This window comes from Pseudomassariella vexata, assembly GCF_002105095.1.
Source record: "Pseudomassariella vexata strain CBS 129021 chromosome Unknown BCR38scaffold_1, whole genome shotgun sequence".
In the NCBI taxonomy this organism is placed as follows: Eukaryota; Fungi; Ascomycota; class Sordariomycetes; order Amphisphaeriales; family Pseudomassariaceae; genus Pseudomassariella; species Pseudomassariella vexata.
In genome coordinates this window covers 2,073,411-2,087,762 of record NW_024467956.1, presented here as the reverse complement: position 1 = coordinate 2,087,762, position 14,352 = coordinate 2,073,411, and the positions used below count along the sequence as shown (strand labels likewise).

Genomic DNA, 14,352 nt, shown 5'->3' with positions numbered 1-14,352 from the left:
TCAACGGTTACTAGTCTGGCTTACAAAAATGATAGTGTAGATGTTTCTATCATGAGATTAATACTATTGGATTGGATAGCATAAATATTATTATTATTATTAAATACGCCGTAGGCTCGAAGCCCCCGGTACCTCTACTAGTACTCCCGTATGTCAAACCGTGCCCTAATGGCTGGACTAAATACATTCGCTGCGTCGTCGGTTCGCCCTATTGGCGACTGCGTTACGTCCACTACCATACTACGTTGGTTCTCAACCTACCAACAAAGTCCCCCCTGAGAAGATCGATGCTATCTGGGCCTTGAAGCTGTCCGACCCGTCCCTAGCAGCCACCTTACAATAGTCCCACTAACTACTGGTTCTCCTGTTGCCGTTGCGAGGTCTCTGCGAGAGTATAGTGGCCGTGGTGCGATAGCGGCCCGTAATCGTTCCCTCGGTCCTTCCAACAGCCCGCAAAAGAGGATTACGTGCTCTGCCGTCTCAGGGGCATCGCCACAGCGGCATAGCGGCGAGTACACGCCAAAAGCCCCTGTCTTGAATAAGAAGGCTGCTAGTCCTATTTTTTCCGTCCTGATCTGGCACAGCGTAGACGCCTCCAGTCGGTTCAGGCCGAAATACTTGCCCCCTTTCGGTATCTGCATCGAAGGGCCCTCCGGTTCCTCAGCGATAGCGCGTCGCTGGCGATCGTGATGCTCTGCTCCGGTGAGCCATCTCTTCCTCCAGTGGCCGAGGAGGGCAGCCGGGACCTCCTTTTCCTCACTCATCCACTCGGAGCCCCGGGCCTCCTTCTCCATAGTGTACCCTGCCGGTCGGAGTAGCTGCGACGCCTGCTTCCTCTTCGCCGGCCTATCCTGCCGGAGTATATGTGACGCTTTAGCGCTCGCGCTGCGAAGCAGATTTCTCTTCCCGCTAAGCCGTAGCCGTTCTTCAAACTTAGCAGCCCGGGCACTAAGATAGAGGTCTAGTGGCGGGATTGCTGCTTCTGCTTCCAGGTGGCGAACCGGCGTCGCTTTGTGGGCGCCACAGACTACCCGGAGGCACTCGTTCTGTATCCCCATCAGGCTCTTAGCTGGCCCTGTCGGTTCCTCACTTATAGTATGCCACGCAGTCGCCCCGAAGGCGATCGCGCTACGGATAACCACCGTATATAACAGCCTCGCCCGTATAAGATCGCAGCCCCACGACATATTGACTAGCTTTGTCAGGGCTAGCTTTTGAGTTGCCATTTTTGTTTTAACACGCTCAACATGGGCGTGCCACGTCAGTTTGCGGTCGAACCAGCATAAATATATCATAGTCTTTTTCAAACCCTATAATACACATAATATTGTGTGGGCAATAGAGGCAAGCACGCAACATATTGTTTGGTTCTGAGATGAGAACTTGGTCATTGCCGATTTGACAATCCCATGCCTCTTTTCTCTTAATTCACACTTCTGTCACCCCAAGCTATATATTTGACCGTTCACCAATACATGAGATGAAGGAATAATCCATTGGTTAGAGGTGTTTTCCGCCTAGGGGCTTGGGTTGCCGCTCGTGAGATTATCCAATAAGATACTCATGGAAATTGCCATGCATCTGTATTCTCAAGAAGGATATCAAGGATGGAGATTGCCAATCTATGTGGTGGGCTTGCAAGAATGGCCACATAGCAACGATCGACAATGTCTTGCTTTATGGTGATGTGTACCGTATTTCGACCCCGACTACTTCGAGGGGAGCCGCGGCAGTGGGGTTAAATGAGCCTCATGGAGGAAACATTCAGTTGCAATGGCATGGGGAGAAAACAGTACGCAATTAATGGTAGCCATTCGCGGGCATCTAGTGACCAAACTCAAAGCTCAAGTCAATCAGCCTGATAGAACACTGTGGACGACGGGGTGCTCCTTACTCCACACTACAATACCTGGTGTCCGATAACCTGGGCCTGTGACCACACGAAACAGCGCATCGATCATCCCGCTGCACCACCACCTCGGATTCTCGAACCCTTCTGGGCTCTGAAGCAGATCCTGATTAATTGCTCGTCGTGGATGTGAACAATCCTAACTTCTATTTAGCACTTCTCCGCAGTTTTTCCAGGCACTGGAGTTCGGGGCGTCCCCAGACACTGTCCGCATGCTTCTTCAACGAGGTACTGACGTACATATAGCTCGACGTATAAGTAGAATCAATCCTATGGCCATGAGTACGTATGCGGAGGCAGCTACATCAAGATGCTGCTGTATATGGAATAATGTTGGCTCTTCTGTTACGCCGGTTAAGTTCTGAATACTGTGTCATCATGAGCCACCAGGTCCATGCTTCAAGACCGTTGGCCTTTATACCGATGTGTGAATGAATCTTTTGCGCTTACAAAGCCGCCGTACTGCAGAGTTTCTTAAGCAAGGGCTTGAATGGCGACGTGTTGTACTCTAGAGGCGGCCCGGATGGAATAGACCCTCTGCACTATATTGTATTTGGAAGGCAACGGGGAACAGAATATCAGGTACCATGGGGAGCAAACTTAGAGAATGAGACCACATTTTGACCCATACAAGCCAGCTTGGACATGCTGCGAACATTTCTTGAGGCTGGAGCTGCCAACGGTGATTGGGATCTGATCGTGGAGCTGATGAAGACACTGTCATGTGAGAAGGCTGACTGCGTGACTGAAGCTATGTCTTTGGCCCACAAATACGACTCAAAATGAGATCACTACGATGAGGGTACTGGAGAAAATGCCTTGGAGAGGGCCTTGTACGGGGCAGGCAGACTTTGGTCAATTCTGCCAGTGCTTCGTGAGACCCGCAATCCCATCCATCAGAACTACCATGGCCAAACCGCTCTTCACGTCGCCCTTTGGATGTGTACAAGACCGAGAGACAATATAAAAGCCGTCTTGATGCTTCTTGGGCTAGAACCAATGTCAGCATGAAGGATCACAGGGGCAGACTGCAGAGGATGCTACAAGGCATCAGGGTTATCACAACGTTGCGGATATACTTAAGGACGCAACGGAGCAAGGGCGACATGAATGCAACGGCCAGTGAGAGAATAAAACAATACACACTCCGGCAATAAGTGGGGAGCTTTCCCCAATATTTGACACTGGGGCCGGGTCTACCATTGTGATAATTCAGTTAGTCACGCCTCTTGGCCCCGCTGCTGAAATGCACCGAAGCCGCACACTTCAATATACCCGCTGACCCACTAAGACATCCGATTTTTGCACCGTACAGCACATCAGTTGGTGCAAACGAAAGTGGTGTTGGTACATGGAGAAAAATGCGTTCCCCATTCCTGGACTGTTGGTTGTGATGTTGGTTCGCGTAAACGGTAAAGCCGCTCGATGGTGTCAGGGTACGGCTAGGCCGAAGGCAATAGTACAGAGTGATGGGGAGTAACGGGCGTCCCTCCTACGTAGCACCGGGTGGTCACTGGCGGTCTCAGGTAGGGGTGCCCACGGTGATGCATTGATCTCTGCTCCTTCCCTATCCTACTTCGAGATGGTCCTTATATAGATAGCTAGGCCGCCGCTTGGACCCGGCATAACAGCAGGGTCGGCGATGCCAAGGATCTTGACTCTCGTCATCCCAAAGCTTCACATAGATTGTAATCATGACTCGGGAGTCTTTTGTCCGAAACACCCCTCCGGCGCCCCACTGGTGCCTATGGCATTCTGTTCTCTGACAGATGGCCAGATGCGGCGAACATGGTGAGGTTGGTTGGATATCAAGTCGGACACTGATGGCGCCGTCTGAGGCATCGCCATAACATTAGTACTGCCATTAAAAATCATTTAATCTCTTGTCCTATCATATTCCATTCTCTCCACGTTTATTGCATTTCGTTGGCCATCGTTAGGTTCCTTCACAGTATCGGTGGTTCTCAAGCAGGCGAATTCACCTCCCCACATTCATTGACATCACAGGGTTTTGGCTGCTGAGGACGAACGAATGGTCAGTTTCTACCTTGTTTTGATCAGGGTTTCAAGTAATCATACACGCCAGTTTGTGTTGGCTATACAGACAAGAGGGTTGTATTGGTGATGATGGTTGGACTCAGTCCCAAAGGCTGCAACTACGGAAGGGCTATTTATGGGCAATTGCCCTAAGCGCTGCAACTAGCACACAGGCGGGGTGCATGGGGCACGCAACAGTGTGTATAATTTACCTCAGGGGTTCACTGTTCACCCGTACTAAGTGGCTGTGGGCACAACGGGGCCTTGTTGAGTGCATCTACAACTTCATGTACTTCTACTTGATTAATTTACTGCTACTGTCCAGGAAGCTAAAAACATCAAAGCCGGTACCTACGAGAATAGGAAGGGAAGCCTTGAGGGGCGGAAACCTGAGATTCTATCGAGCGTTTTCAAGATCAGCCCAGGTGACGAGATCGGTTGTCTTAGATGATTCTTTCTCCCAACAAAGGCGTTTGACTGGACCCAAAGAAGTTAATGAGCATACGAGGACTTCCTTGATAGCCTCACATACATCGACCAAGAGAGATGATGAAAACTTGACACTCGATACGATGTCTATCATATATATTACTACGTTGATGACGGAGGGAGACACCCGGTGTATGTATCAACGTAACCTGCTGTGTCCGTACCAATAACCTCTCGGAGCGAAGAGCTTGGTATTCTTATGGATTCCCGAGACCCTTGTGTTAAGGATGTGATTTTGAGCGGTTGCGATGAGTTGCCAGCACTCAAAACAACCACGGACAAGCATAGTGTCACCGAGGCTGAAATTGGTTGGAGTATAGTTTCCCATCGAACAACGAGGGCTACCCCACGTGGCAATATACCAACGCCGCCAAGCCGTCATCGGCAGAAAACGGTGGTATTCAAGTCATCTCCGGAAGTGAAATACTACGAATACTGTCATAATACCCAGCCGTGGTGGAACTTCTCCAGAGCAGGACCGAGACGGGGAAGTTGTTGACGTCGAGAATGCCAGTATTGGAGATGTGCCCATATAGGCGGTCGGCCTCAACGACATTGCCTGCGACGAAGTAAACGGCAAGAAGTCTTTGGCGGATAAGGAAAGCCCTATCAGGCTGGTTCAGAGAATGGCGATGAGGGGTTGGATGTCAGTGGCGGTTAGATGGCTCAGGGAGCAACGGCGCTAGCAAAGTTGTCTATGGGGGAGACAGACATCAATCTGGTTGTTCCTGAGAAGGCAAGTGACGATAAAGCTGGGGAGGATGAGACGAGGCTGCATGTGGCAAAGTTTCAGGGGCTAGGTATCGTAAATATCAAAGATGACTCTCTGGGGGCCGTGAATCGAGGACTGCTTCGAGGAACGAACTGCATCTACTTTCAAGTAGTTATACACTCTACTTTTCATGAAGTGGAGCCAAAGTGTTGGCCTGCACCTAATGCCATGTGATACATGCGTCACGTCCAGGAGTCCTCGAGTCCTGAAGACTCCTGGACGTGGCCTGGGATTGGGGTCCACACAGCAGCCCAAGGCAACAAATGCAATTGCAGGAGAGGGCGCAATACCAACAAAGGTATGGTGCGTATCTGGGGGCTCAAATAAGACTTGAGTATGGTAATTCGATGGCCCTCGCCCAAGAGCCGCAACATGGCGAAGATTGAAAAGGACCACCTTCGATGGGATAATACATCCACATAACAACCATTTCATATTTATACATTGTGTATCGAATCATACACGGAGAATGGGGGATATCATATCGTATCTCATTAGCATTGCGCCGTAATTTCAAGATATGCTGAGAAGAGAATGATCATGCCACACCAAACGCGGCCAGCCTCTTCGTTTTCCATCCTTGCTATCGCCAATGATTCCCTGCGTTCCTCAAAATTCTAAACCCCGTTTGGCGTAAATTCTTCTGCACGACATCGTCGTCTGGTCTTTAGAATTCACCTTCACCACCACCTCCGACAACACCCGCCGTCCACAGCCCTACTAGACCCCACCAGCTGACCTTCCACCCTCTCCAGAGTCCTTCAACACCTTGACCTCTCCTGTACACTAGCTCGGCAGTCTTGGCATGTTTGGCCTTCTTGGCCTTCGACCGAGTCTTAGATGCCACCGGGATAGCGTGAGACCCTTCCTCGGCCACAATACTGTACATGGTGCCCACGACCCCCCGGTAGGCACCTGGCTGCACAATCAAGTCTGTCCGTTCAATTTCGAGTGCTTGTGCATGCGTAGACTCGGTCAAGACAGCTGCCTGACCTCGGCGAAGAACTGTCTCGAGCGGGAACTTGGCGAACAGGGAGACGCACGACGTACAGAACTTGGCAACGGAGAAGGTAGTCGGCGAGAGTTCGCGATCGATGAGGAATTGAGATCGAAGGACCAGGGGAGTGGAGAGGGTGAGAATGGGGTGGATTAGCGAGTGGAGGATCGTTGGTGCAATGAGGGAAGATGGGCAGATCCACGAGGGCAGAGAACGAAGAGACTGTATGGTCCTTCGCTGGCCACGGTTGATGGATGTGAGGATTAAGCGAGTTCGCACGAGATCGAGCGGTGCGAGGATGAGGCCCGTGGCAACGGCTGCTGTAGCTGCAACGCATAGCGATGCCCACGGGTAGGGAGAGGCAATGTCAACCAGCCGGTCAACATCGTCTTTGACGCCCAAATCTGGGACGTTCAGGAGAGCACTCAAGAGGCTGCGCGACCAGTTTTCGAAGAGTGACTGGAGCACAGTGTAGAGGAAGGTTGCATTGGACCCCTTCCAGACGCCCCACGCAGATTCCTTCGCCCATAATTGTGATAGCACATCGAGTATCGAGTCCGGTCGGCGCAGATTGAGCTGGTGCTCGCCTATGTCTACGGGTTTTTTGGGGACTTTGGGTGATTGGACGGGAGAAGGTACATGCTGTCTTTGGTTGCGAGTCGAGGGTGTAGGTGTAATATACGGCGCATTGGTGGAGAAGTACGATTGCTCGTCGTCAGAGTCAGATTCAGCGTACTGCATGTCTTATATCAGCACAAATAACCACTAGACTAGACGAACGAACCGGGGAATCCTACCTGGTGATATATTGGCTCCTTTGGACTGGCAATTTTCGGTATCACTTCCTCCGCCTCCACAGATGCCAGCCCTCCTAGATCGTCCTGTGTCCTTGCCTGCAGCACTGTCTTGGCCACCTCGAAGGGCTGGGCCATGAGCACACTGGTGTACTTCCATAGCAGCTCATCGACAAGCTCCTTGATACTCTGGATCGTGGATGGCGATGGGTCGTTGATGTAGTCTTTGTAGTCCAGATCAGGAAAGATGTCACGCGCCTTGGATGCATATTTGCTGCTGCTCGTCGCATTCGCATGTGATGTGAATGGATTTGATTGTGCCGGCAAACTATCGGCTGGATCGCCTATCGTAGGTGGCTTGTAGTACGGACGCAAAGGATTCACGCCTTCTCGTGTGGACGCCATATTGATGTTCTGTATTGTTGTTGTGTGGTCATTCTCTACCTTGATAGGCGGTGGCTGGAGAGACGCTTGCTGAAAAGACGCTTGCTTGAAAGTGCTCACTGCTTAGGCTGCATTATTTTGCATGACGAAAATCAAGCCAATATCCATGCAAGCGCCGCCAAAAGTTCTCGGCGATAAGAAACTGTTCAAAATTTCGGAAGTCACGGACTGAAGTCTACAAACCCCGACTTGACCGACTTTCTCCACCACCTGTATCGGAGCAGCAAAGCACCATCCAATAGGAAGTCTTCGAATTTTCTTGTCAAAGATCCAACCGCTTTTCGCATCGCATCGCATTGCCGCCCATGCCAGTGAATCCAAAATAACCTTGTCTAAGCCTTCTGTTGTTTGTTCGAGCAATGCCACAGTAACATTGCAAACACCAGGCAGTTTGTTATTGGAGCCTGATTCACTGAATTTGCCTCGTTTTCTCCGTATACTTAAGCTCGGCTTGGAGCTTCCTTACCACCCTCTACTTAGTGACCCTCTGCGGGTCAGCTTTGAATCCAAAATTTCTGTAATGGCAGCAACACCACGAAGCCTCTCTCGGAGCCTGCAGAAGCTCGCTTCGACGCCGCGTTCATCCCTTTTGACCCAATTCAGCAATGCATATCGAACAATATCAACACAGTCCCAGGCAGTCCGATCAATACCGTTGGGTCCTCGGATATTTGCGTCCCCAAGGCGCACCTTCACATCGACACCCACCCGATCCCATGGCCACATAACACCGCCGAAGCCAGGCGAGGAGTACGTCTCGTGTTGCCCCTGCTGCGTCCAACCAGCTGCTAACTCTAAGCCAGGCTATGGGTAACGTTTATCGACAAGGAGAACCGCGAACATAAAATCGCCGTGGCGAAAGGTGACAACCTCCTCGACGTAGCGCAAGCACACGACCTCGAGATGGAAGGAGCCTGCGGCGGCTCCTGCGCATGCAGTACTTGCCATATCGTTGTATTGGAGGAGGATATGTACGAGAAGATGTCCGAGCCGGAGGACGATGAGAACGATATGCTGGACCTTGCGTTTGGTCTGACCGAGACGAGTAGGCTGGGGTGCCAGGTACACATGACGAAGGAACTAGATGGACTGCGGGTGAAGCTGCCCAGCATGACGAGGAATTTGCAGGCGAGCGATTTCGGCTCCAAGTGATGAAATCACGAAAAAGGTGGATGACGAGCGTGGGGGGTTCCCGGGACCTGGAATGGCATTACACATTGGCCACTACCTAGGATGAGGCAACGGGACCGTGTATAACGTAAGTGCTAGAATCTGGCACGTCTGGGTCTCAGATTTGTGTCTGTATTATATCGTGCCAGAGCTTCTGGCCGGAGACCCAACTCCTATCGAAGCCCTGATCTTCGCTGCATCCCGTCTTCCATCCTTTACATCGCTCAAGCTTCCTCCAGTGCGCCTTTCTTGAGATTGCCTCCACCGCTGGCAATGAGATCCAAGAAGCCCTTGCGACTCATCTCGTTGACCTTTTCCTCCCGCCTCTTCACTCCCGTGAACCCCTCCTTTCTTGCCTCGCGTTCTGCCTCTTGGCCTCTGACTTGGGCAGCGCGAATGGCGTTGTACAGCTTGACCACACCTCTCTGAGCCACCTTCCTCAACCTCTTCTCAGTCTCGAGAATCTCTGCCGTACTAGCCTCTTGTTCGCCTGTGGCCTCATTTCGTGTCGCAACCAGGACGTCCTTGACTCTTCCCTTTTCGAGTGCAAGCAACTTCTGCTGCCGCGCCTGTTTCCGCGCTTTGGCTTCGAGGGCCGATTCAGTGACATTTTTCGCAGCTTGATGCGCCTCCGCAGAGCGCGAAAGTACTGGGTCGGAACGACGAGATGTGGACAGCTTGGTGGAAAGGATTTTACTGAGCGACGTCGCGAACGCGTTCGGATCGTTGCGTTTCGACTTGGTGGTGCGCGATGTTGCTCCTGTATCCGAGCCGGATTCTGAGTCTTCGTCCGAGTCGGCGCTCTCGTCAATCTCGTCCTCTAGCTCTATTTCCACGTCCACATCGGAGGCTGAATCATCTTCTTCCGCAGATTTGAGCTGCGCGGGCTTGGGCTTTGCACCTATGGGCTTGCGCTTCTTGAGGTTTTGGCGGCCTGATGTTTCGTCATCTGAATCAGATCCCGAGGCCGAGTCGGAGTTTGATGAGGCGCCGTCATCCACCGCGACGTTTTCAAGGTCTTCATTGTCCGAGTCCAGCAAGTTTACTGGTTTGAACTCGGGATTCGCGTCTTCGTCCGAGTCGTCGCTGTTGTACGCACGAAGTTGTTGTTTCCGTTGTTTTTTACTCGGTCTTTGCGGTTTCGATTTCGACTTGGATACCAGGTCCTGATGAGGACGCTTCCTGGAAGTTGTGCCGGCCATTTTCTCGGTTCGCGGCTGCGGATGTGGTGGTGACTTTCATAGATGTTTGCGGTTTGGCAACTTGAGAACATCAAAAGCGTTCAAGCCATACGATTTCGAAATTTTTGGACAATCGCGGTCGAGGGGCCCGATTAAGTCAATCTTATCGCCTCATTCCCGTTGGCCAATCGTATGCCGAAGTGGGCCGACCGCTTGCACTTTACTGCGAGTAGTCAGATGACGGTCAGTCCGTGAACTGCGACTTGATCATTCAAGACAGGACTGGATCCATGTCATGAACGCATCTAAATGTCTTGACGATACTCACTTTGACGGCAAACAGCCAACCCTTCTCGCTCAGTCTCCCATTCCCATGTCCTCTTCGACTCATATTAGTAGTGAGCGAGCTCTCTTAATTTTGTGCCACCGACAGCCAACATGTATCGCCGATTGGCAAGCTCCACATGCAGGACATTGAAGTTTCCGAACCAGCTCGGATTCCGCCCAATTCAAGGTCAGGTACTGAGCGCTGGGAAGAAAAGTAATGCAGATTCTCAGCGCCAAAGAGACCCAACTTTCTCATCAGCGCCATGTCGTCAGTATAGCGCACCCGCCAATCCTATTGAGTGGCTCAGGGAGAGAACGAGGTTAGCAGGCGTCCCGGCGCAAAATGCTGCCCCCAAAGTTTACAATGACGAGTTCCGGAGAACCGAGGACACGACTCTATGGGACGTTGAAGGCTCTGGTTCGTCCTTGCTGCTTGACGGCAAAACCGTTAGGCTCAGCCATCCGCATGTTCACAACCTCGTCACCTTGGACCGGCACTGGCTGCGGGATGCCTGCACTTGCGAGTTGTGCGTCGATCCCGACTCCGGTCAGAAGAATTATGGTACCTGCGATGTGCCCCTCGAGCTTCCTATTCAAAACTGTCGGAAAACGGCCGAGGGAGAGCTCGAGGTCGTTTGGCAAAACGACTTTCTCTCTCGGCAAGGCGAGAATCACGTGTCAAAATATTCAGCCGACTGGATCCAATCCTTCTTCTTTCCAGCACCATATGGAAGCTTCAAGTTGCCCAATCGGATTTTCTGGGATAAGGCGATATTCGAGAAAGATCGTATTACCCTTGATTACAATCACTGGATGGCTAGCGGGCGGGATTTCGTCCAGGGCATGTTGCAACTGCGGACTCACGGCCTTCTCTTCCTGAAAAACGTTCCGGAATCAGAAGAATCGGTCATTCACGTTGCCAACCAGATCGGCAATCTTCAAGAGACGTTGTATGGGCGCACTTGGAACGTGCGATCCAAGCCACAGGCTGAGAACGTAGCGTACACCAATTCCTTCCTTGGTCTTCACCAGGATCTGCTGTACACGGTGGATCCGCCACGCATTCAGATTCTTCACTGTCTGGAAAACACATGCGAAGGCGGGGAATCATTATTCAGCGATGGGCTGCGAGCGGCGCACCTCATGAAGCTTGGACCGGCACATTTCTTTAAGCCCCTCATTCACAAGGTGTTACGGTACGAATACAAGAAGCACAATCACCACTACCAACAGGTCCGTGCAGTGGTTCATCAAAACCTTGAGAAGGTGTACTGGTCGCCACCATTTCAAGCCAGCGACCAGAACCTGCTCAAGACGGGCCAGGGCAGCAAACATTATCGGGCATGGGTGGAGGCCGCGACAAAATTCCGGAAGCTCCTGGAAGATGACCCATGGATGTATGAATACAAGATGAAGCCAGGCGAGTGCGTGTTGTTTGACAACCTGCGCATTCTACACGGTAGGAAGCAGTTCGACACGAGCTCCGGGAGGCGTTGGTTGAAGGGGGCGTATGTCGCCCATGACGTCTACAGCAGCAAGCTGGCGACGTTACTTCCGCGACTCAAAGAGTTGAGTTGGGAGCATGCAAAGACTGGACCAACAGAACAGGCCATGACGCTCGTGGATAAGCACGGCGTCTGGGATTCAGATGCCAAGGGGGAGAGGCCTTGGGGACACGTACCTCAAACGTCAGGGAAGACAGTGACAGATACGTCCTTTTAAGGACAATGCTGTAGGTGTGCTGTAGAAAGAGTGCATATGATCAATGACTGGACGAAAGACGGACGCTTAGCAGTCAGTAATGTAATTACTCACTAATGCGCCTCGCACGAAGGATGCGGCTTGTAAGAAATACGGAAGTTCCTTTTTGAGTCACCAGGGGTCCAGGGCGGACTGCAAGACCTCGATAGTTATCGCCCGCAGCTTCACCTCATAATTACACACTCACTATGTCTATCAGGATATTGTCGAACAGTTGCTGTCAACGTCGCTGGTCCTGCTACGGCAATCTTTCCACTCATCGAGTCTATACCTAATGACGGCGAATCATTCAATCCAGCGCTCAACAGCAATGATGGTGCCCTGGCCTTATTATTACCCCTTAGCCATCTTTGCGAATCATCTCAGCGTAGGCAAAGTGATCAGCCAAGAAGGGCATTATGGGTGAAACGAATTCTCCACAGCGGAGCTCGTATAAGTCCCACCTTCCGTGTACGCAGCCCTGCCAGGCAGGGCTCGGCAACGGCAAATGCAACATCGCCAATTCCGGGCAATGCCGCTGTTTATAAGCTTAAATACAAGTCTTTCCCTTCCCCTGGGACCTTGTTCAACCCGTGCAAACCACCACCCACGTTCATTACCAACTGCAAGACAAAATAAACGGTGCACTCAGGTGCCGTTACAGGTGTACACTGAAATACCAGGCCATCCCTTATTATTACAACCTCGGTGCGCCGTTTATTCCGTCACATTCTTCGTTACTATGTTTACATCCGTCACTCGTTCAGGCCTGGCTTCGCTGCTGCTATCAGCCTCATGTCTTCTGCCGGCCGTCCCTGCGGCAGTTCTGGAGATGCCGATTTGGTTCAAGAACTCCTACGTGAGTAGTATCCAAGTGCCCAATCCCAAAACCGTGACAGCATGGTTCTGACTACCGAAGGCAGGCAATTGTGGAGACTGAGATTGGCACCCCGGGTCAGAAGCACTTCCTCCTCTTCGACACAGGCAGCGCAACAACATGGCTTATGGATGAGACATGCGCCGATTCTACCTGTTATAACTACAGTGGCTTCCCCCGCAGCGGCTACTCCGCCAACGCCTCGTCGACCAGCAGCTCGCTGGGGACCTACACCTCGATCGACTACCTCGGCGGCGCGACAGCCGGCTTTGGCCTAGCGGACGTCTTCTCGCTCCCATCCGCCCCCAATGTCATTTGGGAGCAGACCTTCTTGGCTGCCAACGCGTCTTCTTGGTTTTGGATCCCTTGCGATGGATTTCTGGGCTTGGCTTTCACCACTATTGCCGACGCCAACACGAGCACGTTCGTCGAGACGCTGATGCAGCAGGGCAAAGTCGATGAGCCGCGCTTTGGAATTTACTTTGGGAAGGAATTCAATGACACTGGCTCCGTGGCGGGAGAGGGTGTGCTCACTATTGGCGGCTCTGAAGAGGAGAAGTACGTCGATGGGGACCTGACCTGGATATCGCCGCTGCAGCGGCTGGGGGCGGAGGGAGAGTACCAGCTCTGGCGCAGTGACATGGTCTCCATGCATGGGCTGGAGCTTGGATCCAACGGCAGCGTGGTCAACGATAAAGCCAACTACTTCGCCGGAGACTGGGCCGTCTTCGACACGGGCGCGGGTGGGATCACGGTCCCGCCTAGCCAGATCTATGCCATGTACGAGTCATTCGGGATGAACTGGACTGCGATTCTCAATGGAGATCACATCCCGTTGTGCACTGAGTTCAACTCGTCTTGGGCAGTCTCTTTCCAGTTCGGGTCGAGTGACGCTCCCGCTACGATCACCATGACGGGGGATCAGCTTGCCCGGTCGGGTTTTGCGTATGAGGAGAGGTATTGCTTCCCGCCGTTTGATATTGGCGATGTCGATGGGCTGTTCCTATTTGGCGCGTCGTTCCTGCACCAGTTCTACTCCGTGTTCGATTTCGGCGCGTTCGAGGTGGATGCGTATGAGCCGAGGATCGGGCTTGGGCAACTTAAGGAAGAGTGGAGGCCTAGTGTATAAGCATATTCGGATAGAGATATTGACTGAAGTGCATTCTCAGCACTCAAAACCATGCTCTCTATCTTTACGATACCAGTACATTCCAGGTCAGTCAACATGTTGCATATCACATCTAGCTTCTAGACACCCTCGCCATGTCCTGTAGAGGCACCCGAGCCCCGGCATAATCCTGAAACCTCACCCAATCTAGTTGGTGGTCACCGCCATCTTCTTAATGCTCGCTGCAATCAGAAATTTGCAGCAGACGGGCGCCGCATTCAAAAGCACCAAAGGCCACAAAAATGTATGCTTTGAGGCGCACACTTGCCTCCACCACTGAGTGGCTGGTTGTGCGTTCCGGGCAGCTTGCAAGCATTCAGTAGATATCTGTCGCAGCCCCGTTTTTTCACTATGAAATAGGCCCTCGTCAAAGGAGATGCCGTTTTCCAACTGGGTGCGTACGGTTCTGCCTAATCGCTGAGGACCAACCAAGAATTTCGGCACCAC

At 52.0% G+C, this 14,352-nt stretch overlaps 5 protein-coding genes across 5 annotated transcripts; 3 read left to right on the top strand and 2 right to left on the bottom strand.

The window, feature by feature from the left end:
• Positions 1–5,874: 5,874 nt before the first annotated feature.
• Positions 5,875–7,403, bottom strand: BCR38DRAFT_479975 (mitochondrial carrier domain-containing protein; the record flags this gene model as incomplete). The annotated part of the gene is made up of 2 exons (XM_040863227.1): positions 5,875–6,939; positions 7,002–7,403. 2 exons carry the CDS (start codon positions 7,401–7,403, stop codon positions 5,875–5,877), a joined length of 1,467 nt encoding a protein of 488 aa, XP_040721073.1.
• Positions 7,404–7,962: 559 nt separating this feature from the next.
• Positions 7,963–8,594, top strand: BCR38DRAFT_329101 (2Fe-2S ferredoxin-type domain-containing protein; the record flags this gene model as incomplete). The annotated part of the gene is made up of 2 exons (XM_040854853.1): positions 7,963–8,192; positions 8,246–8,594. The coding sequence occupies 2 exons, from the start codon at positions 7,963–7,965 to the stop codon at positions 8,592–8,594; spliced, it is 579 nt and encodes a 192-aa protein (XP_040721072.1).
• A 242-nt stretch (positions 8,595–8,836) lies between these two features.
• BCR38DRAFT_307234 (Rrp15p-domain-containing protein) lies at positions 8,837–9,748 on the bottom strand (the record flags this gene model as incomplete). The annotated part of the gene is made up of 2 exons (XM_040854625.1): positions 8,837–9,430; positions 9,455–9,748. Coding segments are annotated over 2 exons (888 nt in total), but the record flags the coding sequence as incomplete, so codon positions are not given.
• Positions 9,749–10,606: 858 nt separating this feature from the next.
• Positions 10,607–11,659, top strand: BCR38DRAFT_307753 (uncharacterized protein; the record flags this gene model as incomplete). The annotated part of the gene is made up of 1 exon (XM_040854631.1): positions 10,607–11,659. A coding segment is annotated over one exon (1,053 nt), but the record flags the coding sequence as incomplete, so codon positions are not given.
• A 943-nt stretch (positions 11,660–12,602) lies between these two features.
• Positions 12,603–13,866, top strand: BCR38DRAFT_479971 (pepsinogen c; the record flags this gene model as incomplete). Its single annotated transcript, XM_040863226.1, has 2 exons — positions 12,603–12,719; positions 12,784–13,866. 2 exons carry the CDS (start codon positions 12,603–12,605, stop codon positions 13,864–13,866), a joined length of 1,200 nt encoding a protein of 399 aa, XP_040721069.1.
• Between the last annotated feature and the right edge of the window lie 486 nt (positions 13,867–14,352).